Genomic DNA, 18,153 nt, shown 5'->3' with positions numbered 1-18,153 from the left:
CTTTTTTCGACTCTTGTAAAGGACATACATCACACTGCGGCTCACTCAGTGACCCCTCCCACTCTGCATATTAACTCAAAAACGTCACAACGTGTACTTCCTGCCATCACTACGCATGTCCAGATTTGAGTATTTGTTTACTTGTGTGATATGTGCGTATGACTTCTTTCCTAAGCTAGTTCATAATATTATTTTGCGATTGCGACCAACATCTGCTGCAATGGCAGCCGCAGCACCGAATCCAGAGGACACAAACCGAGGCGGAAACGGTGGAAGCAGCACAGCCGGGACGCTCGCGGCGGATGGAGAATCTGAAGAGGCTGAGGAGTTTACGTCGTCGACCCACTGCTCTGAGCTCTCTCGTCGGCAGAACGAGCAGAGGAAGGCCGGTTTGTTCTGTGATGTAACGTTGGCCTTCAGTTGCGGAGCATCCAGTGACACGGTACAAAGTTTTGAACTGTCTGCCCATCGCTCGGTTCTCGCCGCAGCCACAGACTATTTCTCTCCCCTACTGGGAGGACAGTTTTCGGAGTCGCTGTCTGGCCGTGTGAACATGAAAGAATGGAGTTCTGAAACAGGGCCAGACCCAGAGACAGTTGAAAGCGTCATGCAGTTCATATACACAGGAGAAATACGTGTCAGTACTGCCAATGTGCATGAGGTACTGGAACTTGCAGACAGGTAAGCAAAATACACACACCACAAACAAACTTGATGTAATGATTAACCATAATGCATTATTCATTGCGTGTGTGCAACGCAATTTTCCATGATTCAGGTAGAAATTGACAGTATCTTGTTAAGGCTTACTATAGACTTAAGCAATAGAGATATTGTTTGGTTGCTTGGATCAGTTTTTCATATATTGTATTATTTATGATGATTTTATATATCAGATTCCTGCTGGTGCAGCTGAAGAACTTTTGTGGCGAGTTCCTGAAGAAGAAATTGAGCTTGACCAACTGTGTAGCCGTGCACAGCCTGGCTCACATGTACACTTTGGACCAGCTAGCACTGCGGGCTGCTGACATGATAAGACGCAACTTCCACAAGGTCATCCAGGATGATGAATTCTACACCCTGCCTTTCCACCTGGTCAGGGACTGGTTGTCTGATGCGGAGATCACTGTGGACTCAGAGGAAGTGCTGTTCGAGGCCATTGTCAAATGGGTGCAGCGCAATGGTGAAGAGCGGGATAAATATTTTGAGGAGCTGTTTCGACTCCTCAGGCTTCCACAGATCATGCCCACCTACCTGACACGGGTGGTCAAGAAGGAGCCTCTGGTGGGTAATAACGCTGCCTGCATGCAGCTGGTGTCAGATGCCGTTGAGGGCCATGCCATTCGCTTAGAGAACCTCAAATCAGCGGACCTCGAATTCTGGGCCACCTACATGGCGGCCTTCCAGCCACGCTTCGGACAGAACATGGACGTGATCATGGTGGTCGGGGGAGTGTCCGAGGGCGGTGACTACCTGAGTGAGTGTGTGGGCTACTTTGTGGCTGAGGATCGCTGGGTCAACCTGCCGCACATCCATAATCACCTTGACGGTCATGCTATAGCAGTAACAGACTCCCATGTCTATGTTGCGGGCTCCATGGAACCAGGCTTTGCCAAGACAGTGGAACGCTACAATCCAAACCGCAACACCTGGGAACAGGTGAGCAACTTGACTACCCGCAAGCACTCTTTTGGCCTCACCAGCATCAAGAACATCCTTTACAGCATCGGGGGCCACGGAAACTTCAGTCCGGGGTTCAAGGACGTGAGCGTGTACGAGCCCGAGCAGGACAAGTGGCACAACCTGGAGTCGGCGCCCAAGATCTTACGGGACGTGAAGGCGGTGAGCGTGGAGGACCGCTACGTCTACGTGACGGCACGCACGCCAGTCGACACGGACAACGAGGACGGGCTGAAGACGGTGACCACGCGCTACGACACAGAGAGCCGCCAGTGGCAGGAAGTGGACTCCCTGCCCCTCATCGACAACTACTGCGTCTTCCAGATGGCCGTGGCGCCTACCAATTTCTACCACACGGCCTCCTGCTGCCCCAAGAGCTACGGTGTGCAAGACGAAGCGGCAAGGCAGAAGATCAGTGCCCGCATCTCGGACGACATCCTGGAGAGCCTGCCGCCGGAGGTCACCAGCATCGAGGGCGCTGCCATCTGCTACCTGGGCGATGACGTCTTCATCATCGGCGGCTGGAAGAACAGCGACGATGTCGACAAGCAGTATCGCAAGGAAGCCTACCGGTACTGCGCAGAGAGGAAGCGCTGGCTGCTGCTTCCGCCCATGCCCCAGCCCCGCTGCCGGGCCACCGCCTGCCACGTCCGCATCCCCTACCGCTTCCTGTACGGCTGCCAGCGCTACCCCATGCCCCAGAACCTGGCTCGTCAACGGGATCGCATGCAGCAGATGCAGCAGCTGCACCGGCGCACCCTCACCTTGCGCAGGCAACTGCAGTCGCAGATAGAGTGCTGAATTCCCTTCCATTACCTCTAGAGGACAGCGTTTCTCACAGCACCAAATTCACATTCTGTGTTTAGCTAGGACTGTGCCCTTTCTGTGCCACCGGATGTTGTTTTTAGTTTTCAAGTGAAGAAATGTATGGGGTTGAATTTGCTCAGGTCTATAGGAAGGGAGAGAGACTTTAAATAAAAAATGTTTATAGAATTGTGAATGATCCGACAATGAAAAATGTAAATATTTACATATTTATTCAAATTATGTATCCAATCCAGAATAATTGAGCTTGCTTTTTGGCCTTACATACTTAGATATGCCTTACCTTGATCCTCTTATTCTGTTGTCGGTTTGACAGTTCCATTCCAGCTGAACGTGGATTCATTGGCATTACATTTTTTCACTGTGATGGCCTACATGACTTAATGCTCTTCTTTAATGTTCTCTGAGAACATGCCAGAACATAGTGTGGCCAAACAAGTCCATGTTGCTTCTTTACAGTGAAGGGAATTGGCTTTAGATGATTCTTGTAAATTACATTGTACTGTTAAACAATGTTTTCCAGTAGAGCTGACGGTTGCAATAGCTGATGCAATTCAGGCGTTGTGTACAATTGGTTAGGATCGTTTGCATGTTTGTACCTAATCGGAAACCAAGGGTGGAACTTTTGTGACTAGTACAAGAAATATCTGAACTAGAAGAGTAAATAAGTTAGTGTTATGCCAATGTGTGAAATGGGTATAGGTTTGAGAACTAAGCTTTAATATTTGTCCTCCCCCCTAACCCAAATACTAAATTCCTTCATGGCCTTCTTTGCACTACATTTTTAAAATGATGAATGTGCTACATGATTTATGTGGTTTATCAGTAATATGAATAAAAAATATATTAAATAATAATAAAATAACTCATAGCACATACAATCTAAATCAGCACTAGAAATCAGGATGGAACAAGAAGCACTTAATTTGGAGACGTTATTCTATGTTTGTCTCCCATTTTATGGATATGCTACATGAGAAACCTTAGAATATGTGTTAATGTTCCAAATATCACAGTAATATTTATAACTGTAGCGTGCTGTTATCTTTAGATCTTTAGAGCATGCTGTATTATTAACTTATTCTGGAAGGGTGGATACTTTCTCTTTATTTTGTAATATTGGGTCAAATGTGGCTTTTCTTTGGATTCATTACTGAAAGGTAATATTCTGTATCATCATTGCTCACTTGCAAATAGTTGGGTAATTAAACGACTGTAACATAGTGTTACCATTGTTATTTAGAGTAGTTCTGTTGTTCCTAAGTAACGTAACATTCATTGCTGTTGTGTCATTCCCATATGCTAACAAGCATGGCTACCGGCACTTGAACATGTGTTTGTGTTTTGTGTTGAATTACAGTTGGCATTACATTACATTTGAAATTGCCACTGATACCAAAATGTGATCCTCTAGCCATTCCATTGACAGACCAAGCGCAGCTGTAATTAACCCAGTGTATAAAAAGAGCCCAGCCATTGTTTGTATACTAGAGAGTTAGTAGATTAAATATATTCATTCCTTAATCAATTAAATTGTGTTAAGCCACTGTTGTTTACCATACATGTGGTTACTGTTACATTGTGTGATTGCTGCTCTGTGGCTCCTATTTTTCTTAAAATATTTATCTTGAAGACTAGAGAAACCTATTATTGTGTCCTAAATGGATCTTCACTTGGATGTGCTTGCTCTGAGATTCATGAGCTCTGTAGCTACCACCATTGTCTTTTAATTCACAGTGCTTTACATTCCCCCAAATTAATAAATCTGTGTGGATATATATTTAACTGGGAGATCAGTAGCCTCAATTGAGATCCTTTATTTACATCTACCCTGATTTTACAACACAGGTTACACCATAACTAAACTTAGATTGTATACCAAATGTACATTACATAGTCCAGTATACGATTATATTGTTTGCTGATTTGTAAATGCCATTTGTTGGCCGTTGAGCTTGTTTGCTTTCATGGATTGGCAAAATTATACCTCCCTTATTCTTAAGGAGACATTAATTACATTAATCTAAATTAAGTATCAAAACAATGCCCTATTCCTTCTGCTGTCTTATTTGTTCAGTAATGTAAAATATGAAATGACCTTCATGTAAACGTTTTATGAAGCACAGCTTGCTGTAAGTGTTCATCATCTGAAATAAAAGATATTTCATATATAGCGATAGTATACATTTTATGTTGTGTAAAGATGTAACAAAATGCAGTTATTGAATATTTCAATTCAAGAGTATTTAATATGCAGTTAGTGATTTTCATGTGTGCTTCCTAGGTTTTAGTATAAAATAGTCTCGAGTGGCAAAATTACTATGGAATATGTTAGTTCTTTTTGTTTACGTTTTTTTGAATTTTCTGAAGGTCACTAAGCATCTGGCAGGGTCATTCTGGAGGATCAGTCACACTTTGTGCCCAGAGGCAGGTGTGCTCTCTCCTTCACCACAGACCAGAGTGCTGTCACGTGGGACTATGTAATCTGCTACATTTGGCAGGCCAGGCACCACACAGCAGCTGAGGGCACTCCGAAGTGTAGCCATGTCTTGGGCATCATACCACTCATCCGTCTTATCGTTGTAGCATTCCACGTTGACGGTGGTGTTGAAGCCGTTGAATCCTCCCACAACATAGAGCAGGTTGTCTACCACCTCAATGCCAAAGTTGCTACGTGGGTTGAACATGGAAGGCAAGGCACGCCAGCTGTTGATAAGTGGGTTGTACACCTCTGCAGTCTTGAGACGGTTTGCACCATTAAAACCTCCAACCTAGTTGGATATGAAAAGTATGAATTTAAATCAATCCCTGTTATTCACAATAAGGAACAGAGCCCCATAATCTTTTAAGGTCAACTCATTAATTCGGGTAAAGCACAGCGTTCTATTTTATCACTTTATCTTCAATGTTCAGTCATAAAAAAAAAAAAAATCACACCCCTCTTATGCCTGCAACCAGTTGTTTATTCAGCTCTAAAGCCTCCACCTAAAATGTGTGGTGAGACTTACCGCATAGAGTTGATTGTGGTAAACAGCAATCCCAACCCCACTTCGTCGGCAGTTCATGGGTTTAATCAGGGTCCACTGGTTGGTGTTGGGGCAGTAGCTCTCTGCATTGAATAGGCACTCTTCCCCGTTGAAGCCTCCACAAATGTAGACCTGACCCATGAAGTACCCACATAACATTCAGACATAATTGACAAGTTTTTATAATAACAGTCGTTAACGGATAGGCGATGTCCCACTTTCTTAGTGAAATGTAATTAGAATTGTCTCCTACAGTCTGTGGTCTCCTGCTTGTACCCACCTGTCCATTGAGTGTGGCAGCGCTGGCGTCACTTCTCCTCATATGCATTGGTGCTATGAGGGTCCATTGGTTGTTTTCAGGGTCATAGCGCTCGACAGAGTTGATTCGCAAACAGCCATCAAAGCCACCCATGGCGTAAATGTATCCATCCAGCACCGCCACACTGACGTAGCATCGCCGCGAGTGCATGGGTGCCACCTGGTGCCAGGTGCGTGTGATGGGGTTGAACTTACGTACGTCGTTGAAGTAGTCCACACTATCAAAGCCGCCGATGCAGTAGACAAAGCCATCGAGGTACACTGTGCCATGGTAAGCCCGAGAGGTATCATTTTGGGCCACCTTTACCCAGCGGTCAGCCTTTGTGTCATATGCCTCAATCACATTGGTTGGACTGCCACCACTCCAGCCCCCGATGGCCAATAGGATGTTGTAGGGAAGGCGAGGGCGGGACATGGGGTTACCAAAGTACACATTGGAGGGTCCATGCATGTTGAGCTCATACAAGGCCTTCAAGCCGTTGAGGACAATGGTTTTGCACTCTAAACTTTCCTTTACAAGAGGGTGATTCCTGATGCTCTCTAGGAAGTTTTCAGGGGTCATCAAAGCCATACGCACCTATATAGATGACACAATAACAAATAGCTTGGTTATCCAAAGATAGTAGAACCGTTGACAAATCCCCTTACACTGTACACATATTTTCCACACACGTTGAACATGTTGCTTGCTTACTTTCCCACCAATCAAATATTAACCTTAAAAAACACTGCCAGTGAAGTGAATCCAGCATTTAAGGTCTGTATGACCTATGACACTGTCTAAAGAAGAGACTGTCACCTTTGGCAGGAGCACAGGGAGGGAGTTCTTGCGATTTGAGATATCATGAGAGACCCATCGAAGAATGGCCTGGTACACTTGGTCCTCCTGCTTGGCATTGAGGTTGTCTTTCTCGATGAGGTCACAGAGTTGTGCCTGCGACAGCTCCAGAAACTCCTCAGACACTTCGGCGATGTCTTCAAAGTGGTGAAGGGTGAAGAGGAAGGCCTTGCGGCATAGTTCGGCACAGGAGTAGAAGTCGGCAAACTTGCAGATGCCTATGCAGTTCTCCAGACACAGTTGCGACTCCAGGAATTCGCAGCAGGCCTGCACTATTCCTGTGATGCAGAACTGGTCTGCAGCCTCCAGGAGTCTCTCCACATTGTCCTCAGTGACAGGGAGAGCTCCAGTGTAGGCAAACTCAATAATCAGCCTCATCATCTCAGGAGTGGTGCCAGGGATGGTATACACACTCTTCTCTGAGTTGTTCCAGCCACTGGTGAACAGAGCACTGTCGGAAAGTATGTTACATTTCAGTTGTTAGAAAGTGTTAAGACACATTTGATGAAGTATTACATTACAGTATATGGGTACACCACAGAGATAGGTTTGTTGATCAAGACTATAAGTCCCTATTGATCATTAAAACAATGTAACTGATTATTTTATCAACCATTTCTAAATGGACAAAGATTCTTACCGGAAATAGGAGCTGAACGCACACAGGATATTCTTATGAGCTTTGAACTCAATCGCATCAACTTTGATGACCACATCACAGAGCTGCCCCTCCAGCCGTAACTCATTAAAAATATTAAAAGCCACGTTGGTCTTGTCCATATTGCACTTTTTAAATATATTTGAAGTGGTACAGACCTCCACGTTCTTAGCAAGTTTAGTGTGTGCAAAAAGTTTGATGGCATTGGGAGAAGTAGCTGTGTTCCAATTCTCCCCAAGTTCTAGAGTGTCCGTGCATTGATACATCACAATGGCATGTCCATTTCTCTGTGGATGCAAAGCAGTAGTCATGTTGCCACCTTTACCATGGTAACATGGCCAGTTTCTCATTAAAAAAGGTAAAGCTAAATGTCATATTAATGGTGTCTACCGAGCATAAACTGGATCTCTTATTTTTATATTTATTTTACCATTAAAATACCTAAATGAACATAGATACATGTATGACATTTCAGGAATAGTAATGATAATGTTGCTGTTATTTTTGTGTGTGTTATATTTTGCTTTAGCAATCATAGATAGGAACATAAGACACCGGAACCATAGTTTCTAATGTAACTGTTCAAACAGGGACGCTGGAAGTGGTACAACGTTATCTTTAGACCAGTAAACAAAGCTTACTGGGCACCAATGTATCAACGTTTTAGCAATTTTTTTTATATTTATTGTGTATAGGCTACGTACCTTTCACCGCGTTTTATGAAAGTCTATTTTAAGTATTTCACACCTCCTTTTAAAGGCTTACAATGGTAAGTAGGCTAAACACTATCTGTCAGCAGCTAGCAAGATAGCTAAATTGCAAGCTTGCGATATTTCAGTCAAATGATACACTTTAAAATTCTATTTCTAAAACCACATTCTTATGTAAGATTCCACGTAGTCACTGTCCCCTATGCAATGCTTAATGCATAGCGTGAAGAAATGGTTAGTTAGCTAACGTTTCTAGTATAAATTTAGGCTAAAGGGTTATTATTTTAAGGGCAAATTGTTTTCTTGCCTTTATTTAATGATTTTTTTTGTGTGTGTTTGAAACTTTCTAAAGAAATTGTTACATTGTTGTTCATTGCACTGTAAATCCAATTTAAACCTCTTTTCTTGGTTTTATGCTCAGTTATACCACATACCCTGGATTAATATGCCAGTGCGGACTGCCATTGCAATCTGGCACCAGCTGACCAAGTATGAGGTCAGAATTTCCTCTGCTCTTTAGAATGTTTTGCTGCCTTTAATACATTTCTATATGTGCTTGGACTTAGAATATGTCCAGTTCCATTTGCTGTGAGTTGTTCTTACCTTTCAGATATTATGTTAAATAATTTGTATCATAGTATGTGCACAAAGCAGTGCATTCGCAGCATACATCCGCTTGGCTGTAGTGTCATTTTATAGTAGTTTGAGGTTAAATGAAATCTTGACCTCAGCCTATTTTATAGATCCCTGACTTGGCCAAGTCCTCAGTGCTGATGAGGGACCGTAGCAGAGTTGAAGAGACCATACAGGCCATGCACAGAGCTGGACCCAGCACCCTCCAGGTAGCACAAACCACAATCTGATCCCACACTGTTCTGTATAGATGACATACATTACTCAGTGTTCATCCTGGCCATTCATTTCTATAGGTAAGCTTGTCTCAGCTGCCCTTGACACTTCCTTTATTTGTTCTTTGGCGGGACTAAACAAGTCTGGCTAATTTAACACAAACCATAGATTACCAGTTTTCCTTGCCCTAAGATTTAGCTGGTGAGAAACCATCCTGAACTTATCATGTAATATGAGTGAGTGGATGTGTACCATTTGGGTGTAGGTAGGAAACTGTATTCTAAACATGGTTGGGTCTCTACAGGTGATCTCTGACTTTGATATGACATTAACCAGATTTGCTCACAACGGGAGGAGGTGTCCCACCACTCACAGTGAGTACCACAAACCCCGGTCAACGCAGGGTCCCTGAAGAAATAATAGATTGACCTAACATTCTCTTAACATAAAAAATGAGTATGCTATTTAAACATCTAACACAATCTTGCAGATATCTTGGATAACAGCTTGATCCTCAGTGAGGACTGTAGGAACCAGGTGAGCTTATGACAATAATGTAATAAAAGGAGTACAGGTCTAAAAAAACAACAGGTTATCTATAGTATTGTTAAAGAAGACGTCTGAATAGCTCTCACACCTGTCTGTAGATGAGGCAGTTATTGAACACCTACTACCCTATTGAGATTGATGCTGCCCGCACCGTTAAAGAGAAGCTGCCCCTCATGGTGGAATGGTAGGAGTCTGACAGCACAGTGCAATCACTGCATGCACATACTGTATTCTACATCTAAATGTGTAACACACAGGCAGGTGTCGGTTAACAGGGTTTGTTTACTTTACTGTCCACTGCATGCTGTCTCTACAGGTGGACCAAAGTACACGAGCTGCTTATCCAGCAGAAGATCCGGAAGGACCTGCTGTCCCAGGTTGTGAAAGAGTCTAGCGCCATGCTCAGGTCAGCCCCACCATATCATAATGACTCTCTGCTTACAAGGTGTTGTCCAGACAGTATTGCTAGACTGATTTGTGATACTTTGTGTATATTGTAGCAAGCTTAGAAACAGATGAGTGGCTCCTGATTAGGTAGACAGTTGTGCTTTGCTTAGGAGACAACGATACTACTTACTAACCGAGAGTGAGGTCATGCCGGGAAATATCAAACTGAGGCTTCAACGTATCGACCGAGCGATCAGTAGTTAATACTATTCCTTCTCCTGTGCTGTTGATTTTTCCAGGGAGGGCTACAAGGGGTTCTTTGACCACCTGCAGGAGCAGCATGTGCCTCTGTTGATCTTCTCAGCTGGAGTAGGAGACATCCTGGAGGAGGTGATCAGACAGAACCAGGTCTTCCACCCCAACGTTCACATCATGTCGAACTACATGGATTTTGATGACTGCGTAAGTGCTAGAAACCTTTGATGCAAATCTAATTCATTTGATCACGAAACATGCTAAACAATGGTTTAGCGATGCCAATGGTCTTATTGCCCATGTCAACGTTTTTTTAATCAAATGTCCCAAACTCCACACTACTTAAGGAATCTTTTTCCCCAGTGATGGTCCTTTCTGACCCTGGTTCTTTTCCAGGGAATACTGCAGTCCTTCAAGGGCCAGCTGATTCACATCTTCAACAAGAGGGAGGGTGCCCTCCTCCACACGGCACACTTCCTGGAGCTGAGGGATCGCCCCAACGTGCTGCTGCTGGGGGACTCTCTGGGAGACCTCACCATGGCGGACGGAGTGGCCACTCAGCACATCGTCACTATTGGCTTCCTCAACGACCAGGTGAGGGGACTGGGGACTGGGGACCTGGTTGGGGTCATTTAAACATGCAACCTCCAAGATTCACTTTAAAGGTACCATACACACTTGATGGACTATGGACTGGTAGCTTGCAAAACGGCACGTAATGAACCTGGTGATTACTGGACTTGGTCATTGGCTGCCGTCTTGTTTTTCCCCAGGTGGAGGAGAGGAAGGAGTCTTACATCAACTCCTACGACATTGTCGTGGTGAAGGATGAAACCATGGATGTCCCCAACGCTGTCCTCAACTACATCACCACCGGCAAGTGAGGAAATGGTGTGACAGTGGGGCAAGTCAAGCATGGATTACTTCCTGTTTGCATTCGGCTAGTTCCACACGGTTGCTCCACAACGCTGAATGCTGGAGCACCCTCAATTACCTCAACCAGTTAAAAGCTATATAAAAAAAAGATGTTTACTGTCACTGTATGGTTGGAGTCCTACCAACATTTCTTGTAAATCCCAATGTTGGTATCCAGCTATGTTTTTTTAATGCGTTGGTACAGCATCTCTACATCTCTAAGTTCTCAATGGAGGTGAGCTTACCCTTCACTAAAATGCATTTAGTCACAGAAGAACCTCAAAATGTAAGATGTTATTTAATAGGGGTGGGGAATCTTTTGGTACCTCATGATTCGATTCTTGGGGTCACGATTCGATTTTTAATCAAATTTCGATTCAATATATGCTTACATTATTTATTTTTAAATGTAAATGTGAATCGATTTTTTCCCCCACCCTTATTATCTAAATCTATTTCCCAGGACTTAAGGAGTAGGTTTACAACAATGTATCTTTTAGACACTCTGATGTAGTACCACAATGGTGCACCTTTTTATTTAAACTTTTACCTAGATGCATTTTGGAACTGTGTACATATGTATTTGATACTGTAATTTTGAATGACATATTTTAAAGTTGTGGTTTATCTCTAGGAATTAGGCCACTGTATGTCTGGGAAAGTGACTGCATGGAAGTCATTATGTTGGTATTATCTGCAGCTGCTAGGAAAGTTTTTTGCACATACCCAGAAATGTTAGTTGTGAGAGAAGATACATTTTTATCCCCAAAAAGTTTGAAATTTTCTGTGAAAAAAAAAACTTTATTTCTTTAGAAAATCAGGGACAATGAAGGTGCCGTTAGGAAGATTGACTTGTTCAATCAATCACTCTTTAACATAACTTTCTCTTAACATGACCAAACCTTACCATGAAGAATTGTGCTTCTTTAAGAATAGTTTCCACAATTTGTGTCAATGGAAATATTAAACAATTCACTTGGTAAAAAGTCTTAATTTGGATGTGGCTTGTGTAGTCTGTCCCTGAGAAAGAGGAAGTGTGTGTGTGTCGTGTGTGTGTCGTGTCTTCTCATAACTCCTCGTGCATTGCATTCTCCTTGTCCTCCTCCACCTTCAGTTTCAGCTCGTCTGGGGTGATGACTCCATCTTTGTTGCGATCCTGGTTTCTGAACATGTCAGCGATAACCTCATCAGGGTCCGCCCCTGGTTTCATACGACCTTTGCCCTCCGCTACTTGTTTTTTAATGAATTCTCCAAACTTAGGGGTTCGAAAGAAGTGGGGAGGGAAGGGAGAATGAGTTGGAATTTATATGAATTGAATCATGTGTCTTCATTACAAGTAAATCTAAACCATACTTTACTTTTAGATTACTGTTTTGTTAACAGTGGCCTATCTGCATACAGTAACTGTCTAACCTACTGTATTTCATCCAGGTTATTGTAGCACCATACCTCCTCCACAGGAACCTTCTCATTATTGTCCATGTCCAGGGCTTTGAAGAGTTCTGCAGGGCTGTCCTCAAGCCACACAAACAGGTAGCCATCTGGCACACCCTTCTGGAGACTCATCAGCTCCAGCTCAAACTGGAGGACGGCACTGCCCGGCACACCAGACGCTGAACCCGGAATAGAACACACTAGTGTCAGCTGCTGATAACAGTTCACGATGAAACAGTCGGGTTGTATCCTAAATGCTATATTTTGACAGTAGTTAATAGCATTGCATCCCAGTTGTTGAAACGGTAAGGTGGATGGGAAGGTTATCACCTCCTTTCTCTCCGTGTCCAAGATGCGGTGGGATGATGACCACCCTCCTCTCTCCTACGCACATGCCCCGCAGACCCTCGTCCAGCCCGTCAATCACCTTGTCCGCTCCCAGCACTGTGTCCTGCATGTTGTCATAGTCACTTCTGACAAGTCAAACATGAATAGAGGAAGGACACTGGTTAGGATAATGAATGCCACCAGGCAAGACTAACCAGCTATATACTTTCTGGATTTAGCTAATGTAGCCGTCTGAATGACAGTTATGCTATTTGAGTTATGCTATTACCATGCTATGCTGGTAGCATGGTATAGAAGGATGACTTGGCTGTGGTCATGTGAGAGTAGGACACAAAAACATCAACATATGGCCTGATGAGATCTGGGCTTACGAGGAGAAGAGGAGTGTGCCGTCCAGCAGGGAGCAGTTGTAGTGGTAGTGGATGAGGTCATTGATGTCGCTGGTCTCGTTGCATACCTCAGGCTTGTGTGTTACCTGGATCTCCACAGAGTCCTTGGGGTTGTGAAAGTCGATGACGTGGATGTCAAAGACCAGCACGGCTGAGCCTGGAATGTCCTGACCTGGACGGACAGAAGTGACAAACTTAGCTGTGGACTGGAATACTAAAATAACACAATGATCGACAGGTTTTCTAGGCAAAGACTAATCAAGAACCCAAGAGAAGTCTGTGGTTATCGGCCTGCATGCATATGCTGAAATGTGTTATTCTAAAACATCTGATCAAATATTCAGGGGCCAGAGATGGACCAGGGCTCTGCACTGCTTCTCACTCACCTGCTCCCTGCTCTCCATAGGCCAGGTGAGGTGGCATGACGATCCTCCTCTTCTCCCCAACACACACACCCTGCAGACCCTTGTCCATGCCTGAGATAACGTAGCCCATCCCAATGTAGGTGTTGTATGTGCTGTTCCTCTGGTAACTGCCAAAAGGAAGAGGAGAGAAAGATTCAACATTCACATTAAAAAACGCCATAGACATTTACAGACTAGGATTTAGTAGTAAGATATGTGGAAAGCAATCGGAATGCTGCAACATTAACAAGCTGTCATTAAAACAATAATATTTTAATTTACTTTCCAACATGCTCAGGCACATTTCCACTTTCCATTGCGTGCAGTGCAATGGCATCCTCTTTATGTACATTGCGTGCAAGCACAAGTTCAGAGACCAATAAGCTAAGTAGCCTGAAGATACCCTAAGGTGGCATCAATGTAGTCTATAGCAGTGTCCTCACTATCCATATAGGTGTAGTAAATATGTTAATGGTCAAAAACCGGTAAAGGCAAGCACCACCTGCCAAGCTTTGGTCGTCTCACACAGGTGCTTAGGTGCTAGAGAATTTTTGCATCCTAGTCCTTGTGATTTATGTTTTGTTCTTCCTGATCTCCAATTTAGAGAATCTTGACAGTAAACATAAAGAGCAAACATCTTGGCTCGGCCCACCAACCAATGAACAAAGCTTACCTGCTGTCGAATGAGACTCCGTTGAGGAAGCTGCCATTGTAGTGGTAGCGAATATAATCCCCAGCCACAGATTTGCGCGTACAGGACTCAGGCACTTCCTGGTTTTCCACAGTGACATCATCCTTGGGGTTGTACAGATCCACTAACAGGACATCAAACACTAGAGTGGCCTGAGAGGGAATATCTGTGCCTGATGCCAGGGATGAAGACACAAGCAGACACAAATACTCAGTATATTAAACTTTATGTTGGTTCAAATTCACACTGTATGTGACTTAAGTTTGTTAAGGTAAAGAGGCACTGAACTGTGTGAGTTGGTGCTCTGTTTCTAGGTCTGGAACACAGACAATCTGGTCCTTAAAGGACTTCAAACTACCTCTCTAACAATTGGAATGGTTTCCTCTAATGTCATATTTTTAATGTTTTTTGTATTTTTATAAATTATGTTTCCAGCAAGCCTATAGGTCTATTTCTCATGTATAGCTAAATAAAAGTCAACATTCAAATCAGAATTAACTTCTGAAGCAATCGGTTAACCCATTTCCATGTTCCCTCTCCTATACTTACCAAATCCTTTCTCTCCATAGGCCAGGAAAGGTGGGACTACAATATTCCTGATCTCCCCCACGCACATGCCCAGTACACCCTGGTCCATCCCCTTGATCAGCCAGCCCTCACCTACCAGGCCATCTTGGGTCTGTTTCCTGGTGTAGCTGGGTGGGGCTCATACAAGCGCATAATCAACACACACCCATTTCCTCACAAATACCTGGACAGCACAACACAGACAGACACAGAGACATGGGCTACCATTTCAGAGGGTTGTGAGAGATTGTGGTGTTCATCATCTGGTTTGTTTCCGTGTGTGCCAAAATAATTAAATGATGGTTTAGCGGTTCTAGGCTACATAAAATACTTTCACACATACTCTTAAGCCAAAGCCACAATGAGTGCCTGTTTCACAAACTGCATGTTGATACCATTACGGAGTAAATTCTGGCTTCCATTTACCAAAATCACCTGTGGAAAACACATCTAAGATCTACACAAAACTTCTACTAACCCTAACAGTCTACTTTGGATTCCTATTATTTATGTTGTCTCTCTTACTCTGTCAAGAATCGTCTCACCTGGAGTCAAAGGGGGTGCCATTTAGTAGAGTACCGTTGTAATGGTAGCGCACAAAGTCAGTACGCTTCACTGAGCGCAGGCAGTTCTTGGGTGTGCTCATGGTAAGAGTTGCGACTAGGTCTGCCGTATTCCATATGTCCAGCAGGAGAATGTCAAACACCAAGGTGGTGTCTGGGGGCACCACATCACCTGACAGAAGGGAAATTAATAAAAGTGTAAAAACATTTTTGGCTGGCCAGCAATATGATTTACAAATATTTAAACAACCACAGTCATAAAATGCTGTAAATTAATTCTGCTAAGTAAACGACATATGGAAATGTAAATTGTCGCGATATCATGAAGGACGTGGCAATAGGCTACCTGCGCCTTCATTGCCATAGGCAAGATGTGGGGGCACAGTCACTTTTCTGCGCTCGTTGACGCACATGCCCTGGATGCCTTTATCAATGCCAGCGATGAGGCGTCCCGCACCAGTCACACCGACTGTAGGGACTCCTCTTTTATGACTGTGCAGGCCAAACCAGACCATGAGAGGGAGACAAATGCTTAGAGGAGAAAGAGGTAGGCCTGCAGAATAATTTGATCAGTCTAAACATGAGGACGAGAAGAGCTAATTAGAACAACATGATTTATCGAAACATTCAGAACAGATGTCCGTGAGGAAGCAAATCAAACCAGCGATAAAACGTGGGCCTACTTTTAAAAAGCGTTCATATAGCAGAGGCCGAGCTATTTTGGCAAAGGATTAGCAACGCAAAAAAATCCCGAATGCATGTCACAAGAACAACAAAGATGGTGAAAATGTAAATCTTACCTCGAATCGAATTCTTTTCCATCAAGGAATGTCACATTGTAATGATAACGAACATTATCTCCACTTTTCACTTCTCTAGTACAAACTTCAGGTATGGAATATCTGTCCACGACTACATCTCCGAGCGGACTAGGGTTGCACTGAACATAACACCAAGTATTTAGGAGCAAAACAAATATATACTTTGCAAACATTTTAAATATAAGCTATTTGAATCCTGAAAACGGATTCAATGCACGAACAACTAATCTGTTGGTACGAACTGGCCCTGCATCGGTTTAAGTAAATTGCATTCACACACGCACACACATTCACTCGTTTCTGTCTAAAGAGGGAGTACAGAGTTTAGACGGCACTTTTCCCAAGGAAGGGGGGGCTCTCCCTCTAGCAAGGAATGTTGTAAACGTGGACAGTCTCCAGTTAACTTCTAGCGGTAATGCGCAAAGCGGGGCGAGGGCGAGTTTTGCGACAGCCATCCTTATATTGAACAGTGGGAACCTTGTTCAAAAACTATATAAACTCGTTTGGATTACATACAGTAGTCTATTGTAGCTTTTTTCGTTCCAAAATGTGTCAATGACAAATAAAAAGTATTGCGTGTCACATCCTATCTTCTCTTATTGCATAATGATTTTAATAGTTAGCCTAGGAATTATATGCTGTAGAAAATAGGCCTACGTTACGGGACTGGCCTTATAGCCTAATTAGAAATCTTCATCTGTTACTTTCTGTTCCCAAGAGTAAAATAATGATATTATTGCATGTTTGAAGGTCAAGCAAGCGATGGATGCTTTTGAGCACAGTTATAAAGCTTTAACAAAATGAAAGATAGGCCTATATATCAGAGCCCTACTGTAACTTGTCAAGTGTAATCTTTTTAACATATCTGTACTTCTACTTTGGTGAAGGATGTGTGTACTTTTGCAATCTCTGACAATAGCCTAATATAGCTTAGGCCTACTTATACGAAAGCATGTCATTTATAGGCCTACATGACAGCTGGGCGTCATGTAGAAATCTGATACCACAGACCACTATTCACTATTCCCCTGGACCCCTAAGCGGTTTACCAGTCTTGCTACTCACTAAAACTCTGTGGAAAACAATTGTAGGAGCTATAAGAAGACGTGACTCACTTCGGGAGTATGACTAGTCTGGTTAACAATATCCAATGCGTTAAAAGAGCTCTATTTTCAGCTGCATTTCTGTGTTGTGTTTGTGTACTGGTCGCGCAACTTGACAATTTTAGGACTCTCCCTCAAGACAAGCTCATGCCCCTTGCTTTTGCTTATGGACAAGCCTTGGACCACTATGCTGCAGAGAGTTGGACAGACTGCATCAAATATATGGAACTAAGTTTACGGTTACATCGGCTTCTCAAAGACAGCCTGACTTATTGCATTAGACATTGTAATGATACGAGCCATAACCAAGAGGAAAGTGTCTTGGTTACCAGTGACCTTCAAGTGTTCTGGCGCGTATTGATGCGAGCGTCATGTCATAAAAAGTGTAGAGCGCATTTCCCTGCGCTCTCACTCCCTTATCCAAGTAAAGAGGTCATAGAGGATTTTGAAAGAAGGTCGCCCTACCGCTACATGCATTTTGCTTATTTTAAGGTAGGCTATAGTCAGAAATAAGAAATTATTAGATGGCTTATATATTAATTAGCGATTGCTTACCCAATCAACTATAGAATAGTTATTTTTCCATATTTCATCAACTGATATTGTGATATAGGTGCGGAATATCCTGCAATTACTCAAAGCATTATATTTGTTGTTGCACAGTTTGTTTGGTAAAGTAGCTCACTCGCTGCTCCAGTATCGATGAAGGCGTGCTTCCAGTTGAAAAAAAAATACTCAAAACTTCATAAACTGAAAGTTGGATATGCGAATCCGTTAATTTCTTATTAGGCTATGACAAAACAAATACCAAAACATTGTAGGC

The 18,153-nt window shown here is 43.2% G+C and overlaps 4 protein-coding genes across 4 annotated transcripts; 2 read left to right on the top strand and 2 right to left on the bottom strand.

Moving 5' to 3' along the window:
* Positions 1-191: 191 nt before the first annotated feature.
* On the top strand, positions 192-4,641 carry klhl11 (kelch-like family member 11). The gene is made up of 2 exons (XM_067245570.1): positions 192-681; positions 897-4,641. The coding sequence occupies exons 1-2, from the start codon at positions 221-223 to the stop codon at positions 2,479-2,481; spliced, it is 2,046 nt and encodes a 681-aa protein (XP_067101671.1). The 5' UTR covers positions 192-220; the 3' UTR covers positions 2,482-4,641.
* A 272-nt stretch (positions 4,642-4,913) lies between these two features.
* LOC136950028 (kelch-like protein 10) lies at positions 4,914-7,467 on the bottom strand. The gene is made up of 5 exons (XM_067244114.1): positions 7,328-7,467; positions 6,649-7,138; positions 5,812-6,426; positions 5,514-5,663; positions 4,914-5,276 (listed from the first exon to the last, which is right to left on the bottom strand). Exons 1-5 carry the CDS (start codon positions 7,465-7,467, stop codon positions 4,914-4,916), a joined length of 1,758 nt encoding a protein of 585 aa, XP_067100215.1.
* Positions 7,468-7,971: 504 nt separating this feature from the next.
* On the top strand, positions 7,972-11,797 carry LOC136950219 (7-methylguanosine phosphate-specific 5'-nucleotidase-like). Its single transcript, XM_067244409.1, has 10 exons — positions 7,972-8,114; positions 8,477-8,551; positions 8,799-8,897; positions 9,209-9,278; positions 9,395-9,441; positions 9,552-9,637; positions 9,770-9,859; positions 10,140-10,302; positions 10,492-10,689; positions 10,869-11,797. Exons 1-10 carry the CDS (start codon positions 8,112-8,114, stop codon positions 10,977-10,979), a joined length of 942 nt encoding a protein of 313 aa, XP_067100510.1. The 5' UTR covers positions 7,972-8,111; the 3' UTR covers positions 10,980-11,797.
* A 4-nt stretch (positions 11,798-11,801) lies between these two features.
* On the bottom strand, positions 11,802-16,524 carry fkbp10b (FKBP prolyl isomerase 10b). The gene is made up of 10 exons (XM_067244407.1): positions 16,207-16,524; positions 15,753-15,898; positions 15,389-15,578; positions 14,826-14,971; positions 14,259-14,448; positions 13,568-13,713; positions 13,164-13,353; positions 12,775-12,917; positions 12,460-12,623; positions 11,802-12,265 (listed from the first exon to the last, which is right to left on the bottom strand). Exons 1-10 carry the CDS (start codon positions 16,398-16,400, stop codon positions 12,077-12,079), a joined length of 1,698 nt encoding a protein of 565 aa, XP_067100508.1. The 5' UTR covers positions 16,401-16,524; the 3' UTR covers positions 11,802-12,076.
* Between the last annotated feature and the right edge of the window lie 1,629 nt (positions 16,525-18,153).

Source organism: Osmerus mordax, chromosome 10 (assembly GCF_038355195.1).
Source record: "Osmerus mordax isolate fOsmMor3 chromosome 10, fOsmMor3.pri, whole genome shotgun sequence".
NCBI classification, from domain to species: Eukaryota; Metazoa; Chordata; class Actinopteri; order Osmeriformes; family Osmeridae; genus Osmerus; species Osmerus mordax.
The sequence above is the reverse complement of the archived record's forward strand: the minus strand, read 5'-3'. Positions and strand labels throughout refer to the sequence as shown.